The sequence below is a fragment of the Quercus robur genome, chromosome 5 (genome assembly GCF_932294415.1).
Source record: "Quercus robur chromosome 5, dhQueRobu3.1, whole genome shotgun sequence".
Taxonomy (NCBI): domain Eukaryota; kingdom Viridiplantae; phylum Streptophyta; class Magnoliopsida; order Fagales; family Fagaceae; genus Quercus; species Quercus robur.
In genome coordinates this window covers 3,426,207-3,452,771 of record NC_065538.1, presented here as the reverse complement: position 1 = coordinate 3,452,771, position 26,565 = coordinate 3,426,207, and the positions used below count along the sequence as shown (strand labels likewise).

The window sequence follows — 26,565 nt, the reverse complement described above, 5'->3', positions numbered from 1 at the left end:
CCAGGAATACAACTTAACAAGTTACAAACTTACTACACCAACCTGAAACTTACAACACCAACCTGCAGAGTCAAAATAGACCTGCAAACACTCAAAACATGATTGTTTCCCATATATTGCAGAAAGTAGTAGCACCAATCGACAATCGCCTACATTTAGAGGGAAAGAGTGAATACGGAAACAAACCAGAACAACTAACAAAAGCAAATTTTAACGCTGCACGCTACTTTCATGTGCTACCACATGCTATTTTGCGACTAGCTTGGCTCTTGCACCCTTTGGTATTTGGAATTGTTCATTTATACCAAAATGTGCCATCAGGAGCCAAACATGGGTGAGAAGTTCTCCACCCCGTCTCAGCTGCTGAGCATGATGATTTCCTCTGCAATGGCAGGCTGCATAAGCAAGCATCTCCAACCATACGTTACTAATCATCTCCCATTTCTGTTCCATATCAGATATATCTTGCAACTTGGATGCAAGCCTACATGCATCAAATAACACGGATTTGCTTCTCTCCCTGTCCACTTCAGATGGTGGAACTTGAGCGATCATATCAAACAGCTCTTTCCACGCAAGTGATTTATCTAATGTAGATTTTCCTGTTAGGATGCAACCCATATCCCATGAGTAGGTGTTCAGAAATTTATCACTGTCGGATTTGTCTTTTGTGGGCTTGTGGGCTTCAAAAAAATGTGTGATCTCAGCGCAAGTATCTTGAAACCTAATCGTTCCAATTCCCATTGGCAACATGGAAGGATACATGACTAGGAGATACAGCATATACTGTGATACCAACATGCTCGATTCAATTAGTGGCATAAAGGTGGTTGGATAGATCTGAATCGGATCAACATCTGATTGGCTACAGATATCTGTAGCAATGTGCCAGAGAAGAATGCTTTGGTCGAACTCTACTTCAACACTCCAAATCAGTTCATCATGCTCTTTAAGTACTTGACCTGCTCTGAAGGAACACAGAGTTTTGATATTACTTGCATAATCTGATTCTTCTTCAGGATGTTCGAAACTCTTTTGGAGATGGTTGAATATCAATATTTTCAAATCAAAGGGGACTATCTTATGGGTTGTGTACCAATTTTTTTCTAGGACTTTATCAAAGTGAAGGCACTTCATAATTCCATAAAAGACTGTGGGCTTATCCTTGAGAGAAAAGCTCCTTAGATTGAATTGTGACATGGAATTTGACCACCTAGGCTGTTTAGGTAATTGTAAACAAGTAATGGCTTTATGGATAATGGCACGAGGGACTGAAGTGGTTGCACATCTACTCAACCATATATCAGTCGTGTCTGAGGAGAGCAGTAAGAGACATGAATATATTTCTAACAGTATAGCAACAGACAGCAATAGGAAAGTTAAGATTAGATCAATATTTGAGTGCTTATGCACATTGATGACTGAGAAGACTGCCAATGAAATAACGGTGAAAGAGAAACTGAGTATGCGCATACCACAGCCTATGAATGAATGTATGATCGTGGTCTTGGTGTAGAGCATGTCATGCATTAAGCCAAGTTCCATCTCTACCACTTTAAATGCTGACTCCATAGAAATTTCTTCGAATAGATGTTGGCTTTTTTCCCTATCATCAAAGCTGAGGATTAGATCAACAAGAAGGCGCTTGAAAATTTGGAATAAGTCATATGCTTTAACCAATTCAATTGCATCAGGAATGGAGTTATTCTCAACCACAGGGATATGCACCCCCTGAGCCTCGATCACATGACTTAATTTCATATGGAATCCCTCAGAATTCTTTAATGCATATTTCCTCATGTACTTGGAATAATTGGGATCCGGTTTAGGAGGAATGGGCATGGATTCTCTTAATTGCTCATGGCTTGCTGACCTAAGAACCCATGTCCTTTCCCCATATTTGATAATTCCTGCACAAAATATTAGAATGGACAGAACGGATAGGTGAGAACCAGTCCAGGCTACAAGGAAAATGTAAAGTGCTATCCCTGTTTGAACGCCTAGACCAAGCAAGTGCCTTAACCAAAGCTCATTATCTTCCAAGGCATAAGCTGTAATGTTATCAGGGCCACCCAAGTGTATCAGAAGAAATGGTGCCCAAAATGCAGTTAGCTGAATGCTCTCACTGAGAGATCCATCTTTGCCAATACTTTCCATGACATTCCCAAGGTTGTTTAAAATTACACCTAAGGCAACAGTTGCTACCCAGTCAGCTGTCAAATAGGCAAACCATAGGACAGTTCTGATCCAAATTCTGCTTGTGTACTTTCTGCGATTGCCCAAAATGATGAGTATTGTTTGCAATGTGAGGCTTAGTAAAACCAGAACTCGCAGCTCCCAATCCTTCCACACAGTCCTCAACTTTGGAGGGAATAGATCCATGAGTCTCCTTGCCTTTATATAGATCAAGCTGCTTACAACTGAAATTCATGTGTGTTATTTTTAAGCTTTAAGAAAGTTGACAAAAAAATCCATGATGGTTTGTTTGAATAGAGGTATATAAAGAAAAGGATCTAGATTTTAAATTTTTGTTTAAATTTGAAATAGCAATTTTTAATATTGATGAAATTTATTAATAGATTTGAATTTTTTTATTAGTTTGTGGATTTGAAATGGTTTTGTAAAAGCCTATTTCAACGCATTATATCATAAATGTTAATGTTTGAGCAAAATCCCTAAATCTCAAATCATCATGTGGTTAAATTTATCAATCAATTTATATTGACAATGATTCTTCAAATTCTTTGATTTGAAATCCTCAAATACAAACACAATTTTTAACCAAATGAAAATGTAAATAAATAATAAAGATACTAAAAATTCCTGTCACAAAACAATCCATACAGTTTCTTTCCAGAGAGCTCTACCTAGTATTGCATTCAAAAAAAAAAAAAAATATATATATATATATAAAAGCAGAGATCTCATGTAGGAAAGTATGAGGTTATGCTAAGTAGTACATTCTATGCAAAGATAATTGAAATATTTTCAAATGCCACATCAGAGATAAGAAGAAATTAAATAATATTAAATTTTCGTTTAATTTGGTTCAATGTTTTAAGACTTTTCTAAATAAAAAATAAATATTCTTTGTATCCCTTGATTCAATGTTTCAAGACTTTTTATCCCTCACACATGTACACAAACTCTTTGCATTTTAATTCACCGTTTTCACCTTTTGCACTTTTACCCCTTTATATATACCTACCCATAACCCTTCATGTCATCACATGTTAAATACATAGACTAAGGGCTTGTTTGGGATCCGCTTATTTTGCTGAAACTGAAAACTTTTTGTTGAAAGTACTATAGATAAAGGTAAAAGTTAGCTGAAATAGTATATTAGGACCCATGAATAGTACCAAAAAGTGTAATGGGGCCTATGAATAGTATCAAAAATAAGTTGAATAGTAAAATAAGCTGGTTTTTTAATTTGGAACCAAACGCACACTAAAAACGATGTCATTTACTTTCAATCTTTCGATGACACCTACCTAATTCTAATATTGTTGTTTCATTTAATCCTACCCTGTATGAGTTGGCAACAACCAAAGGTATTGGGTAGTGTTGACATGCTAAACCACAAGATGGGTGTCAGTCTAACCCACCATGATGTCAACTAGGTCTACAATTGTCAAAATAGTAAAGATACAAAGTATTATTTTAAGACTAGGGTACCCTCAGTTAGGTTGATTTCCTACCTTCCCATACCAATAAGGGCATGTATGAGGATTTTTTGATCGTCTCGAGTGAGTGGCATGATGGGTTGCATTGTCCTACGTAGGATGGGGAGCCAGGTGGGATCATCATAGGCTAGAACTAACCTTCCTTATTTAGTCCGTAGAAAATCATCTTTCTTTCATTTTTTTTTAAATGAATGCTTCTAATTTCTAATTTCTAACTCTTCCTTTCTCTTATTTGTGGAAGATAAAGATTTCACCACTCCCAATCTCAACTTGGTGAATCGTGAGGATCTCAACATGATCTTGAAGTCCTAAATCTTTCTTCACAAAGAAGGTCAGCTTTGAGCCACCCACGTCATCCTCGACCCATTTCAATACATTTTTAGTCTCCCAAACACGTGATCAAGGCCAAGGATCCTCGTATAAGGAGGATTGACGTAGTTGTTCCTGGGTTCTTTACTCGCCCTTCTCCCCTAAAGACCCACGAGGTTAAGCTAACCGCCCAACAAGTTGTTGATATTATCCAAGTGGAAGAGGAGGTTTTACCCTCTGACGAAGAAGGAGCCAGCTTGGGAGCCCGTTATTATCAATCTTGAGGACTTTGAGGTATTCAATCAGCCTGACTTCACCGAACCTTTTGAGTCCAACTCTCGGCCTTAGGTTACAGCCCACATTAGCTCTAATCAGGAGATTCCATGCGTACTCGAAGGGATGGTCATTCAAAAGAATATGCCTAATTTACTAGCCCTTCTAGAGTCCTACGTTGGGGGAGCTTTGCCCATGGTACCTGTGGATCCAAGACCTCCTACCCCTCTCCTAGCTCGGACCTCTTCTTCTGAGCCTAAGGAGAAAAAAGAAAAAGGGACAAGGGGGCAGGGAAGGAGATCTCTGAAAAGGGTGAAATCCAACCCTTAATAGAGCAAGAGCCTCCAAAGGTGCCTAAGGCTACCAAGCCCCAGCAGAAAAAAGGTTCCACCAAAGGAGCTAGCATCGGGGTTGTGGCGAACCAACGTTCCAAGGTCCCAGCTTGGAACCCTTCACTAGTACTAGATGGAGCTTCTCTCTCCTCTAACTTTCCCGTCAGGGACTTTCAGTAGGGGAGAGTTGGGTATGTGGCAAATTCCGTGGAGCAAACCTTGCTTCTCCATTGAGATATGAAGGAGCTCAGGAATCTGAAGAAGTATGAAATGTTCCTCACTCTTAAAGGGGACTTAGCTTTGGTATGTTCTTTTTTTTAAACACATTTTCTCACTATTATTATAGGTAGTTTAGGCTTCCTTCATAGCTGAAAAGTGGGTGGTTCATGTCCTTTTAAAATCTAAGGAGGAAGATGCACGCCGAATTGCTGCCACCAAGGCTCATGTTAAGGTCGAGAAGAAGTACAAAGACTTACTCTTTAGGCTCATTGAGGTTGAGAAAGGAAAAAGGAGCTCTAAGGTTGCTTTGGGGGTCATTGAGAGACAAGCCGAGGAGCAGCGTGGCTTGCTTTGAATTGTGGAGGTGGAGCTGGCTGAGACGAAAAAGAAGATTGAACTCTAGCAAAAAGAGTTGGAGGGGAAAACCTCTGAGTTGTCCAAGACCGAGCTAGTGGCTTACAAGCTAGGGCAGAAAGAAACCGTGACTAGCCTTACCCTTCAGATGAAAGAACTATGCCGAGAGTTCTGCCGTCAAACTTGGATGGAAGCTCTTAATGCTACCGGGGTGGACTTATCTTCTAAGCTCAGGGAACCATCCAAGGTTGTCTACCTGTCAGCTCTTGGGGGCATAGCCAACTCGTCCACTTCGGAATCAGACCCAGTTGGACTAGCTTCTAAACCTCCTCCTGAAAAAGAAAAGGATGACAAAGGGCCAAAAGAGAAAAAGGACAAAACCGGCCGGAGAGCCCAAGGAGAAAGAGTCCATAGAATATGATTTCTGCAACTTCATGTTATAGGATTTCCTATTTTATATTTTAGCTTTGATAGCAAATGTCTCTTCGTTTTTGTAACTCTTACTCCAATCATTAATGAACGAGAACTTTACTTTTACTTGGTATTTACTTATATTTGCTCTTGATTTAGTTCGAGTGTTAACTTAACCGAGGCAAATAACCCAAGGAATTAGATATAGTTGAATTTATACTTTACGTTTAACCACTTAGCTAGTTTTATAAGAACTAATTTACTTGAGGTATGTGACTCGAGAAGTCGGACATGGCCAAAGTTCTGTTTAACACTTAGCTAATATTTGCAAGAGTTAATTTACTCAAGGCATGTGACCCAAGGAGTCGAACATGTCTGAGGTTTTATTTACCACTTAACCAATTTTTATAAGAGTTAATTTACCCAAGACATGTGACCCAAGGAATCGAATATAGCTGAGGTTTTGTTTAACACTTAGCCAATTTTTATAAGAGTTAATTTATCCAAGGCATGTGACCTGAAGAGTTGAACATGATCGATGTTCTATTTAACACTTATCCAATTTTTATAAGAGTTAATTTACCTAAGGCATGTGATCCGAGGAGTCGAACATGGCCATGATTTTGTTTAATACTTAGTCGATTTTTATAAGAGTTAATTTATCCAAAGCATGTGACCTGAGGAGTTGAACATGGCCGAGGTTCTATTTAACACTTATCCAATTTTTATAAGAGTTAATTTACCCAAGGCATGTGACTTGAGAAGTCGAACAAGGTCGATGTTCTGTTTAATACTTAGCCAATTTTTACAAAAGTTAATTTATTGAAGGCATGCGACTTGAGGAGTTGAACATGGCCGAGGTTTTGTTTAACACTTATCCAATTTTTATAAGAGTTAATTTACCCAAGGAATGTAACCTGAGGAGTCGAACATTGCCGAGGTTTTGTTTAACACTTAGCCATAGCGAGACAAATAATGTAAAGACATTGGAGAAAGTAAGATCATGTTAATAAAGAGGGGGAATTGAATAACTTCACAACCATTCATTAATAATAATATCTTCGTAGGTTATTTACATTCCAAGGCTGTAGGACAGTGTTTTCATCCAGGTCTTCTAAATGATAAGCAACTATCCTTGCCACAGATGTTATGCGATAGAGTCCTACCTAGTTTAGCCCAAGCTTTCCCCATGCCGGGTTCCTAGTATTCCCCATGACTTTTCTTAGGACCAAGTCCCCTGGTACAAACACTCTCGTCTTGATGCCTCTGTTGTACCCCTGTCTGAGTTTCTGTTGGTAATGAGCCATTTGGACTATGGCAACCTTTTTTCTTTCCTTGACTAGATCTAGACTAGCAACAAGGAGTTGTTCATTTTTGTTGCTATTGAATTAGTCAGTTCTTATCATCAGAAATTCCGTCTCCAGAGGAATGACCGTCTCCAAATCGTATGTCATTGAGAAGGGGGTTTCTCCAATTGACCTCCTAAGGGTAGTGCAGTATGCCTATGATACATGTGGCAACTCATCCACCCACCTGCTCTTTGCTTTGTCCAACCTCTTTTTAAGTTCATCCACTATAACCTTGTTGGAGGCTTTGGCTTGCCCGTTACCTTGAGGATAGGCTGGAGTAGAATATTTATTTTTTATGCCCAGTTCACAACAATATCTTCGGAAAGCCTTACTGTCGAACTAAAGCCCATTATCCGAGACTAGAGTATTCGAAACTCCAAACCTTGTGGTGATATTTCTCTAGACGAACTTCTTCACATCTTGAACTTGGATGTTGGAGAGAGGCTTGGCTTCCACCCACTTCATGAAGTAGTCAGTTTCGACAAGCAGCCATCTTCAGTTTCCAGTTGCCTTTGGAAAAGGTCCAACTATATCCAAGCCCCATTGTGTGAAAGGCCATGGGCTAGAAAGAGGATTCAGGGTTCCCCCGGGTTGATTAATATTTGGGGCATACCTTTGGCATTGATCACACTTCCTAACATAATCTTGTGTGGATTTCTGCATGTTGGGCCACCAGTAACCCCGAGTGAAAGCCCTATGTGATAAAGATCTTCCTCCAATATTACTACTGCACATTCCTTCATGAAGTTCCTCTAGTAATGCTTCCATCACTTCAGGATGGACATATAGTATATATTGCCAGGAATATGACCGCTTATACAGCTTCTGCTCCCCCAAGAGCTGATATTGTGGTGCCTTTTTTTGGATCTTTTCGGCCTCGGTTTTGTCCTCAAGCAGTACCCCATCCTTCAAAAATGATACCATTGGATCCATCTAGTTTGGACCAATGTGTATTATGCTTATTCTGACAGGGACTTGACTGTCCCAACTAGGTGTCAGTAGATCCTCAACCATTATGACCCTTGGTAAGCCTTCTTCCAATGAGGTGGCCAAGGTTGCTAATGAATCAACATAGGCATTCTTACTTCTAGGGACTTGCTTTGTAGAAAACATCTCAAAATTGGACTGTAGCTGTTTCACTTGGCCCAAGTACCCTTGTATTCTTTGGTCCTTGGCTTCAAACTCACCTTTCACTTGCCCCACAATGAGCCTTGAGTCAGAGAAGACCTCCATTGCCTTACCTCCTAGGCACTTTACCAAATCCAAGCCTACCCGAAGGGCTTTATACTCCGCCTCGTTATTCGTGGCTGGAAAGCCCAACCTCATGGATTTCTCCATGGTCACTCGCTCAAGAGATACTAGAACGACTCCAATTCCAGATCCCTTTTGGTTGGCAGCCCCATCCATGTATAGTTCCCAAAATGGTGGACGGGATGTTGATATAAGTGAAATTTCTTTATTGGGTATCCCTTACACCTCAGTTTCATACCTTCCCATTCGTTCAGTGAACGCAGCTACTAGGTCGGCCAAAACTTGCCCTTTCACAGCTGAACAGGGTAAATACTTGATGTCAAATGCTCCCAACATTGTTCCCCATTTGGCCACTCTTTCCGAATAGTTTGACCTCTGAAGCAACACCTGTGATGGGAGTTGAGTGAGGATGACAACTGTATGTGCTTGAAAATAATGGGGAAGCTTCCTGGTGTCATGTATGATGGCCAAAATAGCTTTCTCCAAGGGTAAATACCTAGTTTCTGCATCCTAAAGGGACTTACTCACATAATAGACAGGTTTCTACACCTCTGCATCTATTCAAATTAGACTAAACTTACCGCATGGGTTGTAACTGCTAGATATGCGATCAATACCTCTTCCCTCTCGGGTCTAGATAAGATCGGTGGATGAGCCAAGTACCTCTTTAGTTCCTCAAAGGTCTGATCGCAATCCTCGGTCCACGTGAAATCCTTCCACTTGTGAATTAACTGAAAAAATGGTCTACAACGATCACTAATCGGGAGATGAATCTATTCAAAGCTGCCGTCATCCCCGTCAGTCTCTGTACTTCCTTTGGATTCTGAGGTGGGTGTAAGTCATGTATGGTTCTAATTTGGTCGGGATTAACTTCAATTCCTCCGTGAGTGATCATGTATCCAAGGAATTTCCTTGAGCTTGTGCCGAATGAACATTTGGAAGCATTTAAGCACAAATTATGTTTTTTGAGCACTAAGAATACTTCTTCTAAACGTTCAAGTGCTCGGATGCTTGCTTGCTCTTTACCACTATGTCATCAATATAAGCTTCCATGTTCTTGCCTAGTTGGGTTTTGAACATCCTCGTCACTATTCTTTGATAGGTAAAGCCAGCTTTCTTTAAGCCGAAAGGCATCACCCGATAGTGGTAGTTCCTGGTAGGAGTTATGAATGCTATTTTCTCTTGATCTGGCATTGCCAATGGTATTTGATGGTAACCTTGAAAGGCATCTAAAAAACTCATCTGAGGATGGCCAAACGTGGCATTAACGTGCTGATCGATTCGGGGAACCAGGAAAGGATCTTTGAAGCATGCTTATTCAAATCTGTGAAGTCGACACAAACCTTCAACTTCCCTGACTTCTTCTTCATAACCACTGTGTTAACCAACCACTCAAGATAAAAGATTTCTGCGATTGCTCCAGCTTGCTTGAGTTTATTGACCTCCTTTTTTACTACTTCAGCGTGCTCTTTAGAAGATTGTCGAGGTTGTTGCCTCTTTGGCACAATAGCAGGATTCACGTTGAGATGGTGACAAATGAATTCTAGGTATACCCCTAGGGCCTTGTACGAGCTACAGGCGAAAACATCCAAGTTATTTTTAAGGAAGATCAAAAGCTTTTCCTTCTCGGCTAGGGGTAATTGGATCCCTACATGAAAAAATCTCTCTTTGTCCAAATCAAAAATAACTTTTTCCAATTCTTCACATTGCAAATTGCCTGTCACAAATGTATCTGAGCCCACTAACTCTCCCATTGTTGATTGCTACAAAACGCGACTCGGGTCAGGGGAAACCACTTGAGTTGACTGGTGCCTAATGGCGACAACCATACACTGCTTGACCATTTTCTAGCTCCCTACTAGCTATCCCACTTGTCATTCGGTTGGATACTTCACCTTCATATGCAAAGTAAAGGAGACTGCCCCTATAGCATGAAGCCATGGTCTTGCCAAAATTGCGGTGTAGGGTGAATAAGCGTTAACTACAATGAATTCCACCTCGACCACTTCATTGCCTGTTTGTACCAGTAACTTAATCATCCCCTTGGAGATCATGGTCCTTCCATTGAACCCTACTAATGGGGAGTTATACTTGCTAAGATCCTCAGGCTTTAGGTTCAACCTCTTATATAGGTCGGGGTACATGATCTCGACTTCACTTTCTTGATACTCTATCAACCTTTTCACGTTAAACCTTCCAATCCTAAGGGTAACCACTAGTGCATCATCATGGGGTTGAAAAGTCCTCACTTTATCTGCCTTTGAGAAAGATAAACTCCAAATCTGCCTTTATCCTCTTGGACCCTCTATCCTCCTCTCTAAATTTGGGTTGTGGTGAAATGGACATAACTTTGGACGAGGGCTATGACTCCGTATTTGGAGTAGCAAAAATGACATTGATAGTTCCCAATGGTGTGCGTGGACCACTTCTCTTTGGTATTCTTATCCTATCTAGCTCCCTTGCCTAGGGGATTGGTGCATGAACTGTTTCAGCTTTCTTGCCTTGACTAATTGTGCTAAGTAGTCGCACAAGGTTCTGCAATTCTCGATTGTATGGCCCCAGTCCTGATGATATTGGCAGTACAGGCTTTGATTCCTTTTGGTAGGGTCCCCCCCATCCGGTTGGGCCGTTTGAAGTAAGGTTATTATTATTATTTTTTTTTATTTATTTTTTTTTTATCTTCTTAAGAACTTGATATATGGGCTCCTTGAACACTGAGTTGACTATTGGGGCATTACTTTGGGGGGATTGGCTAAAAAAGTCTCTCTTTGGTCAATTAAGGCCATATCTGTCAAGCCGAGAATCCCTCTTCTCAAGTGTGAAAATCTTGGCCTTTCCCTTGCCCTGTACTTGGTCTTCTTCCACCCTTTTATGTTCATCACTATGATCTATTAGTTGATGCATATTTTGAGCAGGCTTTATGGTGAGGGACTTTCTCAAGTCGTGATTCATGGGAAGTCCCATTTTGAAGGTCCTGACAATCACGTCCTTGAAATCCCCATTGATTTCACTGAAAAGTTACCAATACCTATCAGAATAGGGTTTTAAGGTCTCCTTCTCCCTCATGGCCATGGAAAGTAGAAAATCCAAAGGCCTAGGAATTTTGCTACAGGTCACGAATCTAGCCCTGAACATTCTGGTTAGCTCCTCGTAGGACCCTATTGAGCCCTCCTCCAGTCCATCAAACCATCTCATGGCAATGGGTCCGAGGCTAGAAGGGAACACTTTACACATGAGAGCCTTGTTTCTAGAGTGAATGACCATTATTTGATTAAAATTACTCACATGCTCCATCGGGTCAGTCTTCCCATTGTAAATGGTGAAGGTAGGTTGGGTAAAGTGATGAGGGAGCTTGGCCCTATCAATGCGGCGTGCAAAGGGTGACCTAGAAATCTAGCGCAAGGCCCTACTCATAGCATCATAACCCATGTTTTCAGGGGGTGAATTTCTGCATCTTTTCCTATGACATCTTTTCCCACCTCTTGCATAAGAGGATGTTGTAAAAAGATTCGCTTGGAGGAGTTCTAGATCTTGGCCTATAGCTTTGATCTCCTTTTGACTTAGAGCTTTGGCTTGAGGGAGGTGTTCTATCCTCCCTAACATGCACTCTATGTTGAAGTTGTCTACGTAGCTGGACAATTTCCAACCTAAGGTTTTGCATCTCTTGTTCATGCGAAACATGACTTCTTGGTCTTGAATGACTTTGACTAACGTGGTTTGAATAGACAGGTTCGACCTTGATACTGAGAGAACAATCCATCTATTGGTCCCTTCTTCTTTCCAAGTTAACAAACTGGTCGAATTGATGAGAACCCACAGATTCTTCCCTATAACCTCTTGAGTTCGCTATCTTCTTTTTAACTCTCAGAGGCTAAACCACTAAGATAGATCAAAGATGATTGTTTCCCATGAACGATGCCAATTGTATGGGCCCAAAAATACACTAAGCCCACTTATGGAAGTGGAGTTAGGTTATTAGGCCTGATACCATTAATTTGTTTAGAGTTATGGGTTTCCAAGGTCACTTCTAATGCAATCTTATGATCTAAATGCTGTGTTTGGGATAGAAATAGCTCAATAAATCATTCATATAAGACCAAAATAGGAATTAACACTTCCTCAGATCTGGCTGAGGAGCAAATGTTTGTATTGAGTTCAAGTTTTTGAGATACACGATTTCCCTGCGCAGTTCTTCTCTTTTGTTTCAATTTCTCGTCCCCCCATTTGGAGGGGTTTCCTTTCCTTATATAGTCCTTTGGATTGCATCCTAGCCCTCTACTTATTCAACTAGGGACCTTCTTTTGGATGCTTGTCCCATCAGGATTGTGCTGGAGGTGGTAAACTGTGCTGCAAGCTGTGAGGCTACTGTTCAGGGGTCACTCCTTCATTAATGCGGCCATTTGAGTTGGTACAACGCATTAAATGCAGAGGTGATGACTACTTTATCTAGATATTTCCTCTCTACTTTGCTCACACGTTTCTTCCACTTTCCTCGGTTTCTTGTCTTCTGGTACCATCGACTTGCTTTGGAATTTCCAAGGAATGCTTGCTTCTTGGGCTCCTTGGGAGGTCGGCCTTTTCATCTTTCCTCCTCGGGCTCTAACTCACGGGTTAGGCCAGGATTGATGTGCAAGTGGACCTTTTTTCCTCCTCGGGCTTGGCCCATAGTTTCTATTCCGTACTCGGCCCCACCCATCATATATATATATATATATATTTATCATATACTATATAATAAAAGTTAGGCTTAGATTTCATGGTTGCACCAAGTGGCTTCACTAAATTGCAGAATTTAATTTTTTTTTTTATTATAGATTTTTAGATTTTAAAAATATATAACTTTTCTTCTCCTATAATCTCTAATTTGAAAAAAATCTTAATTTGATTACAATCCAAATTCTTCATATAATCCATCTAATCCTTTTTTAATCTTAATTTTCTTCATCTAATCCGTCTAATTCTTATTTAATTTTAATTTGATTACAATCCAAATTCTTCATCTAATCCTTTTAACAATCAAGTTTAAGTTTAAGTAAGACTCTAATTCTATTTGTTCTTATCGACTTATTTGGATAAAATAACAATAAGTATTGTATCAATTTTTTTAATAAAGTAACAATTTTACTTTTAGCCTAATTTAAAAGTTAATTGTTGTTTTTTGTGTGTGGATAAAGTATCAAATGATAGCTAATATGTATTAACATTAAAGTAAAATTAATTAAAAAAATATAATTTAAGTAAAAACAAAAAAATTAGGATAAAGTAACCCAAAAAAACTAATATATATATTTTAAATAATGACAAATTTTGCAAAAAAATAAAAATGACAAATTCAAATCCACATAAGTTTGAAGAAAAGCATACAAAATTTGTTTCATGATATTGACAAAAAATAATATATATTAAAAGTAAAATATAAGCAATAACTTATCAAAAGTAAAATATTAAAAGCAATAACTTATATATATATATATATATATATCATAATATCTTAATTTCACACAATATGAATTTATAATATAACTTAAAAGTCAAATATTTATTTATTTTTATTATCTATTCTATTATCTAATTTTAAGTAAATTAATAAAATAATATTTACATATGAATTTTGATACGTCGTGATTGTGCCAAGTGGTTTTACCAAATTGCAGAATTTTTTTTTTTTAGATTTAAATATATATATATATATATATATATAATTTTTCTTCTCCTATAATCTTTAAGTTGATAAAAATCTTAATTTGATTGCAATCTAAATTCATCATATAATCCATTTAATCCTTATTTAATTTTAATTTGATTACAATCCAAATTCTTCATCTAATCCTCATTTTTTACGTGTAGTGTATTATAAAAAAAGCAATAACTTTTTTTTAATTACTAAATTACAAGTCTAATGCATCTTTAATTGCAATTTTTTTTTAAGATTTTAAAAATATATATATCTAATTTTTCTTCTCTTATAATTTCTAAGTTGATAAAAATTTTAATTCGATTATAATCTAAATTCTTCATCTAATCCATCTAATTCTTATTTAATTTTAATTTGATTACAATCCAAATTTTTCATCTAATCTATTTAACAAACAAGTTTAAGTTTAAGTAAGACTCTTGATGAGTCCAGAAAAATCATTAAGGCCGTCCATTAATGTGGACGACCTTGCATCATTAGTAGACCATCAAAGATAACTGCTCAACACATTCAATAACGACCATCAAAGGTCTTAAACTCTCATCAAGACAAAAAACGTTACAATCAAGGTAATAATCACCCTTATTTATGTACAACAACTACCTAAGTCACCTATAAAAGGGATAATCGGTCTCACTAGCGAAGGTATGTCAAAAACTACTACAAAATACTACAAAACACTATCTATATTACTATATACAAAATATATGGACTGATACTAACTTAAGCATCGGAGGCTCCCCCACCGGGCACAACCCGGTGGTCTTTTCAATCTATCTCTCTTTTATCTTGCAGGTCCTACAAGATCGTCTAATGATCCAAATTGAACGAGTGACCCAACTGACGATTTTGGCATCATCAGTTTGGCGCCGTCTGTGGGAAGATTAGTCATCTAGCTCTTCCTGCAACAAAAGGGTCGCTTAGTCGAAAATTTGCAAGATCTCCTCCATGAAACCCCTTTCATCATTGTCTCTTTCAGGGGATTGTCATTCTTCCCTTATGTGGGAAGAAATCAAGAATTACAGACTACGAAGGATCCTAGAAAGGTCTAGGAAAACTACCATTCCAAGCGGCAGTGGCTGAAATCAGAGAAAAGTGGTGACCAATAATGTCTTCGACGCAAGTTAAACCCAAAGCATGACCATAGTTGCAATATTTGGTGAAACTAATTGATGACAATGAGATCACCCGAAAGCATCTCAAGATCGAGTGACTATAGGCCATCTCCTTGGTCATTGCCAAGTAGCAAGTGCGCCGTCAAAAGGAGCACTGAATGACCTTTGGAAGGAAATATAGAATTTTCATCTCCAAATTTCTAGAAGCAACCTGGACGAATCACAACAGCGTGACCCAATTCTTGGGTCTTCAGGTCAGATGAGTTATTTTTATCTCATTATTTGCAAACAGAATTTAAGTTTATTTCATGCTGCACTACCCTCAAAAGACACCTATGCATCAAGGAGTTAAAGAATTAACGAAAGAAATTACTAGACACTTTTCTTTCCTTGAAAGGAAAAGGCTAGACAATAGAATAGCATTAAGTGTTAATAAAAAATTAGCTCGACATTAAGGCTAGACAATAGAATAGCGTTAATTTCTAAAAAAAAAAAAAAAAAAAAAAAAAAAAAGAATAGCGTTAAGTTTATGTCATGCTACACTTTTCTTTCCTTAAAGAATTTGCTCCATGTTAAGTGTTGATAAAAAAATCTACGGTAGTCAATAGAATAACGTGAATTAGAATTAATCAATTTGAGGAAAAATAAAAATATAAACCTAGAAATATTTCAAGAAAAATATACTAGCTTTAAAATAGCCTTGATTGATGAATTTAAGATTCCAATTTTGGGTGTTAAAGTCTGATTTGAACAGCTGTACAATTGTGAGGATTTATAGCTACAGCCTATGCACGTTCAAAGAATACAACGTGTGTATATATATATATATATATATATATATTATATGGCAAGGGAAAAGAGAATGTAAAGAGGTCAGACACCAAAGAATCTCACCGTTTTCTCTTTAATATACCCCACCATTAAAGCCCAAATATAAGTCAAACATTATGACCTTGATATCATTATTGTGGCCTGTAGAAAGCTTTATTTCCTACTATAACTAAAACAAACCGTTTGTGTCCTTTTAATGGTGTCAAATTAATGGTACACTAAAGAAGGAAAATAAATGGTACACAACATGCTGATAATATCTTGGTTAATATTCACGGGTAGCAAAGCTGTATCATAGGGTCATCCCCCAAATTTATATTTGTATTTATTGATGACAACAGTAAAAGATAAATATAGAAATAGAAAAGTATACGTTATGCACGAGTTATTAGTTTGTCAATTGACCAATGACACATTCTTTTTCAAAGAACAATCTGAAAAGATTTATAATAAAAAGAGCATTAGGAGTAAAATGCAAAAATGGCCTATTCGGCCCTACACACAAAATAGTTTTCAAAGTGAATGCAAGGTGGGACTAGGATTGAAAGACCCAAAGAATTACAAACTTCAGTTCTTATAGAAATACGACAATTGTTAAGCAAAAATCATTTTAAAAAATATTATGAGATTTTAAATGTTGAAATGTTCCATAATAGAACATACCAAATTTACTGTTCAAACTTTTCCATGTACAAATACATGTTGCTTTGATTTTGCGAATGGAGAACTTAAATGGTTCCTTCCATCTATACATGACCATGCCTTCTAGCAATGTTCAAAGGGAAAAAAATGTGGGACTCTCAACAGTTTCACACTTTCCACATGTATGATTCAATCAAAGTGGCCATATGATGCGTCCACAAATCCACCACATGGTTTCATGGAAACTTTTGTGGTCTTTGTATATTTGAGCATCATACTTTCACAAATTAAGCCATTATTTTAGTGCTCGGAATGAATTAAATTACATTTTCTTTATGTTATGCAAACGTGCTAAGGTGTACTATGCTAAAGACTATGTTATGGGTGTATCAACCGCCCATAAGCCACAACAAATTTTATGTACTTGTGGTTAATAACATTTGTGAATTTTATACTTGACAAGGTTGCTCCAAGTCTAACACTTTGCATAGTAAAAGTACTAAACTATTCACTAGTGTAACTAGGCTAGCTTGATTGTACCTATATTCTTAAGAAATTGTCAAGGAGAACCTGCCAAGAAAAATATCAAAAACCCTTAAGTGGAAAAGGGTAATACAACCAAAGGTTATGAAAATTCCTTTGACATCACAAATGGGGAGTCAAGCCCCAATTGTTTTGAAGCCAATGTCAACCCACCAAAGAAGAGCTCGTTGAAAAGAAATCAGCTTAGAAGGGTACCCAAAGTACCACACACACACACATCTAAATCACTTGCCATGTGAACAAAGTGGTTCCAAGCCAAGTATGCCTGTTCTAAGATCCTTGCAAAGGTGGGCTCAGATATTCAATTTCTAGAAAAAGTCCCAAGGCAAACAGGTAATTAAACCTTACTCATTCTCTCTCTTGTTAACTTAATCTTCAAAACTTGATTTTGATGTGTGTAATGTATATATCTTAAATTTAAGGAATTGCATAAGTTACCAACTAAATGCAAAATGAAACTAAGGCAGACAATCAAAAAAAAAAAAAAAAAAAAAAAAAAAAAAATCAAAGGAAATCCTATACTTTCCTTTAGTCTAGCTCTATAATTACTGAGACTGTAAGAAAGGTGAAGTCAAATTCTTTTTAAAATATGCCATGTTGAGACACTAAAAAGTGGAATCAAATATCATTATGGTTTTACCATAATAGTATTGTAGGACGTGATGAATTGCATTATTTAACGATTCAACCCTTTCTATCCTTTAAATATCTGCAACAGTTTGTTATTTTGATAGTTAATTACTTATATAATTTAGTAAGGTCAAAATAGAGAAACTTGAGGTCTAGAATAAAAGATTCGCTACACCATTGAAAAAAAAAAAAAAAAAATTCATGACCGTTTCTCTAGTTCATATCTTACCAACTTATTACACATGCTATCACAACATCAAACACTTCTTTTTATCTTAAAATCATTTTTGATATACTTTGGACACTTGAGTATCCAAAATAATGGACATATTAGCTTTAACTTTGACACTTTAAAGAAGCATATAGTTAGTAGCTTTAGTCTTCATATATCATAGTATACTTCTCTATGATTCACATTTAGTTCACTTCGTCAAAAGATATCTATTATAGTTCAACATGCAATTTGCCTATTTGGATATTGTCATTCGTAACAAAATGCAGCAAGCATTATTGAGGTGACTCATTTTGAGTACACAATTAAAGCTAAGATTAAGCCCCAAGAAAGAAATATACGGGTTCAAACCATGACAGATTATTCATTTGGTTATCATCAAACAAAGGACTGCACCCTTCATGTTTGAACGAGGACAAACCCTTTGGTCGTCTTCAGATACTATGGACAACAATGATAAAGGAACATAGGATGACCTTCGTCCTTTGATAAATGAAATATAGCCTTGGAATGACCTTGAAGAATTACCACAATGTGGCCTAGTTCTCATCTCTTCAAATGAATGAAGCAAGAGAGATCTAGGCCTTCAACATGAAATATCATGTTAAGCTTAACAAAAAAAAAAAAAAAAAAAAAAATCTCAAAGGAGGAGAACTCGGCAAGGAGACTCCAATGGTAAAAAGAACGATGTACGTGTCAAAATAACTCATCAAGAAGACTACAACAATGAAAAGATCGAGATATGTACACAATAGTATCGTGATTTAAGGTCTCTTGCCGAGGTAACTCATTCATTTCTTTCTTTTTAATTAGCCATGCCATATATTAGCTTATTATAACAAAGTGCAAATCAAACTTGCATGATTATCTACAAATATGTATATATAGAACATGTCGAAAATATTGCTACAAAATTATTACAAATATCACAATTAATATGGCTGTATATATTCTTAGTAGCAAATGTTTCATCGTCATGAGTCTGAGAGGTTCTATTAGGTCTCCTAAACTTAAAATGTTAGATGATCATGTTCACAATATGGTCATGATTTTAAGTCTCGATAAATTTCCTCTATCTCCGTCAACTCACCAAAATCTTTTTAAATTGCTTTGAAAATTATATATGGTGCAATCAATTAACAAAGACCAGCTTAAAGAAGCATGTAGTCAAATAGCTTCAATTCTTTTTATATCATAGAATACTTCTCTATGATTCATATAGAATTCACTTTGTCAAATGACATCCATGATTGTATAGCATGCAATTGCATATTCGTACATCGTCATTCCTAACAAAATGTAGCTAGCACTTTTGAAGTGACTTAACCGTACAATTAAAGAAAAAAGATGAGGATGGCCATAGTCGTCAAAGCACCCAAAAAAAAAAAAAAATTGAAGCAAAAGAGATCTAGGCCTTAGACATGAAGTACCATGTTCAGCTTAAAAAACCTTGAAAAGAGAAGAGCTCGTCATCTTAAAAAAGGAAGAGCTAGTTAGGAAGATCCCAACAATAAAAAGATTGGGGTATGTGACAAAATAATATCGTCATTTAAGGTAACACATTTATCTCTGTATCTTTTATATTCGTCTATAAAAATTTACACCTAGTAAGGTTTCATGCAAAAATATATGCATTGCTAGACAAATCACGAAAGAGGTAAAACTCTAGGATGACAAGGAAATAAGAAAAAGGTCCACCTAGGCTATTGGTAACTTATTTTTTATATATGAATTGTTCTAAAATTCTTGTTTAACCAAGTCTTGGCAAGTGCATGTGCTACTTAATGCAGATATCAACATAGCCTCAAGAAGGTCCAAAACGACATAGCGTAAAGGAATCTTTCCAGCAATAAGTGACAAGATTCCTTAAATGGATATAAGTCATCAAAAAATGGCTAAGTGATAAGATTCTGCCAAGACGGATGTAAATCATTGGCAAAGCCTAAGTGACAAGATTCCTTAAATGGATGTAAGTCACCAAAAAATGGCTAAGTGATAAGATTCCGCCAAGACGGATGTAAATCACTGACGAAGCCTTAAATGGATGTAAGTCACCAAAAAATGGTTAAGTGATAAGATTCCGCCAAGAAGGATGTATATCACTGACGAAGCCTAAGTGACAAGATTCCTTAAATGGATGTAAATCACTGGCAAAGCCTAAGTGACAAGATTCCTTAAATGGATGTAAGTCACCAAAAAATGGCTAAGTGATAAGATTCCGCCAAGACGGATGTAAATCACTGACGAAGCCTAAGTGACAAGATTCCTTAAATGGATGTAAGTCACCAAAAAATGGCTTAGTGATAAGATTCTGCCAAGACGGATGTAAATCACTGACGAAGCCTAAGTGACAAGATTCCTTAAATGGATGTAAGTCATCAAAAAATGGCTAAGTGATAAGATTCTGCCAAGATGGATGTAAATCATTGACGAAACCTTAAATGGATGTAAGTCACCAAAAAATGGCTAAGTGATAAGATTCCGTCAAGAAGGATGTAAATCACTGACGAAACCTAAGTGACAAGATTCCTTAAACGGATGTAAGTCACCAAAAAATGGCTAAGTGATAAGATTCCGCCAAGACGGATGTAAATCACTAACAAAGCCTAAGTGACAAGATTTCTTAAATAGATGTAAGTCACCCAAAAAGAAAAAAATGGACAAGATTCCGCTAGACCGATGCAAATCACTAATGAAGTCTAAATGGTGAAGCTCCGTAACTGGATGTAAGTCACCTAAAAGTGGCTAAGTGACTAAAATTCCCTTAGACGAGTGTAAGCAGACAAGGATTCTCACACAAACGTGACAACCAGAAAATGAATGAAAGAAGAAGCATTGAAGTGATAAAAAATGGTCGTCCAAAGAAATTAGCTTACTCTTCAGTAGTAATAAAAAATGATCGTCCAAAGAAAATAGCTCACTTTCAAGATCAAGCTATGATCCCTCGAACATCCAAAAAGACCTTCAAAAGGCATATACTAAGAAGCCATCGCAAAAATACTACCATTCTTAAAGAAGAAAGTAGTTGAAGATAAAGAAGCCTGAATCTAAACAAGTCAAGAATATTCCCTAAGCCTGACTAGCATAAAGCAAAATCAGACTTGGGAATGGGGGGCAACTGATGAGTCCAGAAAAATCATTAAGGCCGTCCATTAATGTGGACGACCTTGCATCATTAGTAGACCATCAAAGATAACTGCTCAACACATTCAATAACGACCATCAAAGGTCTTAAACTCTCATCAAGACAAAAAACGTTACAATCAAGGTAATAATCACCCTTATTTATGTACAACAACTATCTAAGTCACCTATAAAAGGGATAATCGGTCTCACTAGTGAAGGTATGTCAAAAACTACTACAAAATACTACAAAACACTATCTATATTACTATATACAAAATATATGGACTGATACTAACTTAAGCATCGGAGGCTCCCCCACCGGGCACAACCCGGTGGTCTTTTCAATCTATCTCTCTTTTATCTTGCAGGTCCTACAAGATCGTCTAATGATCCGAATTGAACGAGTGACCCAACTGACGATTTTGGCATCATCAACTCTAATTCTATTTGTTCTTATCGACTTATTTGGATAAAGTAACAATAAGTATTGTATCATTTTTTTTATAAAGTAACAATTTTACTTTTAGCCTAATTTAAACGTTAATTGTTGTTGTTGTTGTTGTTTTTTTTTTTTTTTTTTTTTTTGTTGGATATAGTATCAAATGATAGCTAATATGTATTAACATTAAGGTAAACTTAATTTAAAAAAATCTAATTTAGATAATGTCAAAACAAAAAAAATTAGGATAAAGTAACCCAAAAGAATATATTTTACATAATGAAAAGTTTGGCAAAAATATAAATGACAAATTCAAATCCATGTAAGTTTGAAGAAAAGCATACAAATTTTTTTTCATGATATTGACAAAAAATAATATATGAAAAAAAAGAATAAATCATTTTATGTATTCTGAAAGCAAACATATTTATCGCACTATTTTAATAAGTTATTACTTATATATATATATGCATTTCATAATACCTTAGTTTCACACAATATAAATTTATTATATAACTTAAAAGTAAAATATTTATTTATTTTTATTATCTAATTTTAAGTAAATTAACAAAAAAAATATTTACATATGAATTTTGATTAAGCCGTGCATCACACGGGCATAATGCTAGTATATATATATGATTAAGTTTTTTATGGTTTATTTATGTTGCGCTCTTCGTTTTCTACATTAAATTAACCTACATGGTAAAAAAATTGAAAAAACTTATATTAGATGAGACATGTAGTGCAAAATTAAACTCTAATTGAATTCTAATTTTTACACTTGATTAATTAACTTGGCAAAAATGAGCAACCCCATCACTAAAAGGGAAACATTAATTAACAAACAAAAATCAACTTGAAAAAGTAACAAAGATGGCAATCTAGTGATATCTGTTTTTCTTTTTTTTGGAAGTAATCTAGTGATATCTGTTGCAACCAGGTCTAACAAATTTTTCTCATCCTTGAACTAGTTTTTATGTTTTCTCATTTTTGTTACTCTTCGCAGCCACTTACTGTTTGTTCTTCTTTGCAGGGTTGAACAAAAAACTCTACCATCCATGATCTAAGAAAGGAGAAGAATTATTGACAAAAGAGTGTAAGTTGAGTTACATACTTGTAGGTATCATTGGGGGATATTTCCGGTATCTTCACCGGAACGCATCCTTTGCTTCAGCGGGGGGTTCGTTCAACATCTAAACTGTAACTGTGTTGGGAAAAGCTTAATCACAGATAAACCAGTCCAGTAGTAGTCGTTTTCCTGCTTTCGCTCTGTTAAACCATCCCAAGATTGATCATATTGTTGTCAATCCCTACCCAAGTAAGTACAAATGTGACTGAAGGAGACTTCAGAGAGAGAGTCTGGGAGAGATAAGAAAAAAAGAAAGGAGTGGTATCACTCTTTTTCTTTTTTTATTTATTTATGTTTTTCATTTTTGTTTTTTGTTTTGAGTTTTTTGGAAAAAGGAAACTACAATCACGTTGACCCTGGGCCACTCCTGAGCGCATTGTAGTTAACTTGCTTTATGCGTGGGCCGATACAAAGTAAGAGCATCCCTAGCATACTTTTTAAAATTTTGAACTGTCTAAAGAATATACAGTACATTTTTCCTTTTACTTATTTATTTTTTTAAATACATTTTTCAACATATTCTATCATTTTTCTATTCTATTTAAATAATATTTCTTCATTCTTTCTTTAATATTTCTTTATTCTCCTTTCAATTTTCCTTCATTCATTTCTAAAACTACATTCATAATATTTTTACAATACTTTCACAAAAAATTATTCATGATAAGTTGATACTAATTTTAATTTGAATGTACTATTAAAATTATTCTTTTATCTTTCTAAAAAAATTATTATTTTTTCACCAATATTAACTAATAATAATCTATCACTTAAAATTTATTATGAAAGTATTGTGAAAATATTGAGGCAGCATTTCTCAATTTTAATTACTTATTCTTTATTTTATTTTCCCTTATCTCTATACTTTTCTTTCATCCATACATTTCTTTCTTTTCTTTTCTTTTTCTTTTTCCCCTTTTTTTCTCCTCCACACAGGTACCCTTACTCTTTTCTTTTGTCCTTCTTTCCTCATTTTTCCCTACCACTTCCTCTAGACTCCAAAACATACTAGAGGTCTCTTTCTTTCTCTTTTTTTTTTTTTTTTTTTCTTCCTTTCTCTTTTTTCTCATACTGCTTCGTCCAAACTAGAGCTCTCTTTTTTTTTTTCTTTCTCTCTCTCACAAATAGAGATTGCCGGTGGATAACTTGTCCTCTCCACCACCACTCGTCCTCCTCCCCACAACGGCTCAGATGGGTTAGATTTGCTTTGTTTTTATTTTTATTTTTTGTTATGATTTGATTAGTTTTAAGATTGTGATTTGAGTTTGTATTTTGATTGTGATTGAGTTTAGAGATGTTTGAGAGAAAAAAGATCTAGAATGGTTGAGTTGTAGCCGTTGTGATTGTTGAGTAAAATTGAATATTTTAATGGGTGTGTTGAATTTTTTATTCCCATTAATTTTGTTGCTAATGAACAGTAGGTCATTAGACCAAGAGAGGCCCTGTTCATTAGCAAACAAGTTTTTGCTAATGAACAGTGAATTAGAGAGACTGCTGGAGCAAGTTTTTGTGGGTTTACTCTCCAAATTTTGGGTTTAGAGAGCTTGTTGGAGATGCTCTAATCTATTCAAAATGAGTGGGTCAATCTTGACTTTTGGCATAAAAGTGAGGTTTTACGCCAACCAACGAGAGAACGCTATGTCATTAACTTAACAAACACCTAATATACTTACTACAGACAAGAATAACTCAGATAAATCCCCAAATTCTAAAAAAAGAAAAAAGACATGGCATATCAATTTCCACTTTCCAGAGGAATCAGTAGTAAACCTAAAAAGAAGAACAATAAAGAATTGATAAGAAGCTTAACAGAGGTCCAAAATGGGTTTTCCTTCTTGATAGGCCACAAACTGAATGACCCCTTGTGACAGAAATTAATTAATTAATTAGTCAAATTGTTAATTAATCAATTTATCATGCAAACGCGTGGTAGCACAAACAAATCACCAATAAACTAATTATGCAGCGGAAAATAAATAACACGGTGATTTGTTTACGAATGGGGAAAACCTAACGGCAAAAACCCTACCGGGTGATTTTCAAGTCACCACTCTCGAAACTCCACTATTATCACAACAAGCGGTTACAAGTAAATGAATCCAAGTACCTTACCAACCTACAGTTGAACCCTTACCCTAATACCCAATTGGACTTGTTCTGTAGTGACAGTTCCCCTTTCAGATGCACGACTCCCAATACGTGACTAACCAATTGTGCGGATCCCTAGTACGTGACTTTAATCACCAACTAAGAAAGTTGTTGGTTGCAAAGTTCTTCAGTTCATCCACACGATGAAGATTAAGAAGATGCTTGGTCACAAAACCCTACGGTGCACATACACAACAACTTCTTCAAGAGAAAGAGTAAGAACTTCGTCTCTGGTCACAATTTGCTTGAACAAAGTTTGCTCAAAGCTTGTGCAACTTGTGAACACTTTGATGGCCCTTAAACTGATCCTTTTATATGTTTAGGGTTAGGAGAAAATAAAGCCCAAAGACACATTCACGGATCCCAAGAAAATCAGATTGGAATTCTGAAAATTTTAAGTCTCGATAGATAGTAGGTGTTGAGAAGCTGTTGAGCAGGTGTCGAGCACACCGAATGTAGAACAGCTTCCTTAAGCTCGATAGATGCAGCTGTCGAGCCAGCTGTCGAGCTTTAATGATTTTGCAGACTTGAAGACTTCAATACGTGTTCTTGAAACAAGATTTCTTGAAGTATTTAAAGACATCCTAAATCTACCCAAATACAAGTAAAGTGCATTTTGTCAAAGGATAAACCAATTACATAAAATCATGACATATGTTCTTAACACATGAAACACATATGTCCTAACAATCTCCCCCTTTAGCAATCCGTGACAAAACCACAACAAACAAATGAACATATGAGAGAAGTCATAAATCACTCAACTCATATTCACTTGTTGAATACAATAAAATCTATCCTAACACAAACTCTTGAAAAACTTTGCAAGAAGAGAGTTTATGGCAAGTAGACTTTGACAACTTGTATTTTTGAAACACTTTAAACAAAACTCATCAAGGCATCTTTGTGTGAAACAGAAATAATAGATTGCATACAAGTATAAGAAACATGTGTATAAAGGGAGAAAAGAAACAACACATGAAGGGGTAGGTGAAAGAAAAGAAAAAAACATACATTAATATAAAGAAAGAGATAAGTACAATGTATGTCTATAAATGGTCACAAGACCTCATGTACAAGAGTAATGTATCTAAAAAGAAAGAAAAGAAAAGATACATACTATCCTCACTACATCCCTCAAAAAGTATCAACACTCCCCCTAACAAAATGGTCCTATACTAACTCCCCCCCTAAGATAGACTACTCTCATACCAAAACTACTTCCCCTTTTTGTCATGAATGACAAAGGGTAAGAGTGTCAAGTAGACATTTCATCGGTAGAGCTAGCATCTCCATCAGCATCATCGTCATCACCATCATCATCATCCTCATCCTCAGAAGCAGAAGCCAAGGGAGAAGGTGGTGAAGGAGTAGCCTCAGGAGCAAAACCACCCATGGACGCCTGTCATCGTGCAATACGACCGACACGAACGGTCACTTGATACAACTTCATAGAGAGTGTATCTAGGCAAGTATCCATGCACTGCAGCTGCTCCATGATGTCTCCTAAAGACACATCGCCTGAAGAAGAAGGAGGAGCTGATGTGGATGGAGCAGAACAGGATGGAGCTGAATGAGAGGAAGAAGCAGTTGAATCCGACTACCGCGACCAAAGTTGGGCCTCGCTACGTTTAACGATAGCGTAATTTATGGCACACATAACGGTAAAATGGTTGGAAGAGGGAAAAGGAACCAAAAAATGGCGTAAGATCCTTGTGATAGCGAAAGGAAAGATGAGCTTATCACGAGATGCCAAATCTAGATGAACATCTATAATAGACAAAATGAAATGAGAAGGAAAGTCTATGGTAAGATGCTTAAGAAGAGACAATAAAAATCGAGCATGAG

The 26,565-nt window shown here is 36.4% G+C and overlaps 1 protein-coding gene across 1 annotated transcript; it reads right to left on the bottom strand.

Annotated features, from left to right (window-relative positions):
- LOC126724850 (uncharacterized) lies at positions 1–22,808 on the bottom strand. The gene is made up of 2 exons (XM_050429272.1): positions 22,555–22,808; positions 1–2,420 (listed from the first exon to the last, which is right to left on the bottom strand). Exons 1-2 carry the CDS (start codon positions 22,565–22,567, stop codon positions 247–249), a joined length of 2,187 nt encoding a protein of 728 aa, XP_050285229.1. The 5' UTR covers positions 22,568–22,808; the 3' UTR covers positions 1–246.
- Between the last annotated feature and the right edge of the window lie 3,757 nt (positions 22,809–26,565).